The sequence below is a fragment of the Bactrocera oleae genome, chromosome 6 (assembly GCF_042242935.1).
Source record: "Bactrocera oleae isolate idBacOlea1 chromosome 6, idBacOlea1, whole genome shotgun sequence".
NCBI lineage: Eukaryota > Metazoa > Arthropoda > Insecta > Diptera > Tephritidae > Bactrocera > Bactrocera oleae.
The window spans coordinates 39,893,520-39,897,024 of NC_091540.1; the positions used below are offsets into that span (position 1 = coordinate 39,893,520).

The 3,505-nt window shown below is 35.9% G+C and overlaps 1 protein-coding gene across 3 annotated transcripts; it reads left to right on the forward strand.

Moving 5' to 3' along the window:
• Window positions 1-384: 384 nt before the first annotated feature.
• LOC106616999 (cuticle protein 64) lies at window positions 385-2,430 on the forward strand. 3 transcript variants are annotated; one of them, XR_001330700.3, is made up of 3 exons: window positions 385-536; window positions 1,632-2,112; window positions 2,186-2,430. XR_001330700.3 is itself a non-coding variant. In XM_014233955.3 (2 exons), the coding sequence occupies exons 1-2, from the start codon at window positions 525-527 to the stop codon at window positions 2,013-2,015; spliced, it is 396 nt and encodes a 131-aa protein (XP_014089430.2). In that variant the 5' UTR covers window positions 385-524; the 3' UTR covers window positions 2,016-2,430. The 3 variants fall into 3 exon arrangements, 1 of the variants encoding a protein (XP_014089430.2); XR_004977055.2 differs by having other exon boundaries at window positions 2,189-2,430; XM_014233955.3 differs by having other exon boundaries at window positions 1,632-2,430.
• Window positions 2,431-3,505: the final 1,075 nt, after the last annotated feature.

Below are 3,505 nucleotides of genomic sequence, written 5' to 3' on the forward strand. Positions count from 1 at the left end.
ATGCTTACCTCCAACGGACGTTAACGGCGAACGGTCGACTGCGAATATGTCATATTAGATGCCGGCGATCACGATTCTTACAAATTTTGTTGATCGTTTAGCTCAGAGCGCGTTGAGCACATGCGCACAGTTCTATCGAACCTTTCAATTTTAATTTTGTTTTTGTTTTTATGTTTTTGCAACCTCTCGAACTAAGCACGAGTACGTGCATCAGCTGACTCGTCTGAGAGTCAATGTATGTTGTTGGCGTGTCAGCGTACTGTTTTCGAGCATGCTTTGCGCTCACTTGAGTTGCCTCTCGCATTTTGCTTTATTGACTTTTGCTTTTCATATGACACTTTTTCTTTTGTGTTGCAGTATATCAACCAGAGCGCTTTAAGAATTTTTATGATTTTCGCGTATAAATATCTGCGACCGTTGCTGCTTGAAGGCATAACAACATTTGCTGTTAACAATATCTAGTGGTAATTGTACCTTAAAGTCTTGTATTCTAAAACTTTAGAAAAACTTCAACTCAAAACAAAATGTTCAAATTGGTAAGCATTACAAGGATATTCAAGAATTTGCGACTTTTGATATTTTTGTGCGTTGGCAAAATATATAAGTGATGTGTTGTGTTAAATATATTTAGTGGAAAAATACTTTGAAATATTAAATCGTTAGTCCAATTGCTTTGAAAACACATTTAATAACTTTCGTGTAGGATATAAAAGCTGAAATCACATTAGTAAATTCGGGGCACATTTCTCAAAAAAAGTTTAAAAATGTTTGTAATTGTACAGATTTTTTAGAATATTTATACCCTAAACAGGGTATATTAAGTTTGCAACGAAGTTTGTAGTACTCAAAAAGAAAGTGAGAACCTATAAAGTACATATGTATATACCATAAGTAATCAGCGGTACGAGTTGAGTCGATTTAGCCATGTCCGTCTGTATGTAATTGAACTAGTTCCTCAATTTTTATGATATCGATCTTAAACTTTGCACACGTCCTTTTCCCCCCAAGAAGCTGCTCATTTGTCGTCACCGCCGATATCGGGCAACTATAGCATATAGCTGTCATATAAACTGAACGATCGGAATCAAGTGCTTGTAAGGAATCTTTTGTAATCGGTGAAACCCAAGCACATGTTTTTTCTTGTTTATGTTGAGCTTTTTTGGATGCTTAGTCGTAATTTTATATCAAGGAAAATAAAGTAATTACAGATACAAGACAGCCATCATATTACTCTGAATTAAAAAATCGAAGCTTTAGTTCTGTAACAAGCAAAGCTATAAATTCTTGAAATCCAAAACTAATTTTAAAATCGAAGCTAAATATTTTCAAGTAAGAATCGGATTTAAAGCTGGTGAATATACACAACGATTAAGTTATTATAGGTAGTTAATTGAAAATATTTAAGGAATTAACATTTTTTTCCATTTTAAAACAAAAATAATAATTTAAATACAGTCAATTTTTCAAAATTTAAATGTAATTAAATAAACTTATTTTTGAACCAAGTCTTTGAACACTTACGAAGTTCGCGCGAGAAGTTTTATGAATAATTTAATTAAATCACTTTATTACGAAACCTTTTAAGTTTTCAAATAAAAAAATATTAACATTTTGATTTCAAAAAATTCCAGATCGTTACTCTATCTGCTCTCTGCGCCGTTGCCTCCGCCGGCTATCTTGGTGGCTATGGAATCAGTGGACTCAGCGGACATGGTGGTCTAGGTTATGGCTTGGGATATAGCGGCTATGGTGGAATTGTTGCACCAGCATATTCTGCACCCGCCATTGTGGCACCTGCACCAATTGTAAAGACCTACAGCGCACCCATCATCGCCGCCCCTGTGGTGAAGACCATCGCGCCATTGGCTACGTCATACGCCAACACCTACAAAGTGGCCACCAAGGCTATTCCTGTAGTGCACGCTGCTCCAGCTGTTTATGCCGCACCTGCCTACCACGGCTCCTTGGGAGGTTACGGTCTGAACTATGGTTACGGTCATGGTTTATTGCATTAAGAAGTGAATTTTAGAGTAAAATCGAATAAAGATCGTTTGGACTAGGATATGACAACGGCTAATGAGTTAATAAAACATAAATCTGATACTTGCACAAGTAGGTGCAAAGTGCATTCCGCTAAGCTTGCAATTCAAGAAATCATTTTCTGATATTGATAAACTTTTTCCAGCAGCGTAAAATATTTGAGAGAGACTGGAGTGAGTGAATAATGCATACTCTTCATAATAATAAGAACGGTGATCATATAATTGGAAGCCACTTTTGCAGTGAGTGAGCAGAGCTGAGCAGAAAATCCTTTACTGTCAACAACCAATGAGTATTCTTTCTCCCAGAGGGTTTGTTTGTTTGTTTGTTTCGTGTGTATAATTTTGAGCCTAATTTTTAAGTATTTTGTAATAAATTGTTGAAACGAAATCGAAAAATGTTTACTTACTCAATTTTGCTAACCGGTCTGAATCTGTCAATCAATGAAATAATGGAAGCGTGTTACAGTTAATAGAAAGTCATTTCTCGTTCAAGTATAGTTCCGCTTCTAGAGCAACAATCCAAGTAAATAGCAAGCAGTTCAGCTAGCCTCAAACACAAGACTGAAGTTACGAACCTCAAGCTTCACACTACACACCACTTAATACTACATTACTCGGTCCAATAACTCTTTACTATGCGTGCGAAAATCAATTGGTTTCACCCGCAATAAATTATATGATTTACCGAAGGATTGCCTAATCCGTAGTTGCAACACGGATTTAATAACGCGTAATCAAAAGTTCGTTGTAAAATCAAATGTAAACGGCCTATACCCCGTTTATTAAGCAGCTAATTTGTTAACCAGCTGTGCCCCCAATTGTGGCATTTAAAATTGCTTTAATCAGCAATTGATTCTTGCACCCACACCGCCTACTTATCAATGCAACAACAACAAGTTGCAACTTATGGCCAACTATATGTTTGTTTTTGTTGTTATATTGTCTGCTGCATGTCTGCATTACGTCGTTGCATATCATCAACTCTCAATCGCTGGAACTAAACAATGCCACCACTCATGCAACAATTATATATGCATTCATCATGTTGTGGGTGCTGGCGGTGAATGCAGATTTCCCAAAGAAAAACATTTTTTCATATGTCACAACTGTAATTTACATAAAACAACGACCTTGATTCGCACGATTGGCTTATGAGACAACATGTTGTTTTTATATCGTTGCATGGTTGTATTTAACTAATCGGCGAAGTAAATCGGCTAAATTTGTTTAGATATCAGAGACAATAAAAGTCGTGCTTCGGCGATTTCTTGCCTTTGCACTTTTACTTTTCATATTAGTTAGTTGGTGACCGCGAGCTGATCGCTTGTTTTCAAGAACTACTATTGTTTGTGCACTGTCACGTAACCGAAGTAAGAAAATTTTTTACTTTGCATTTATATTTAGAAACAGAAATTATTTTCTTAAGTTAATAATCGTTCTTAATATATGTATATGTATATGTT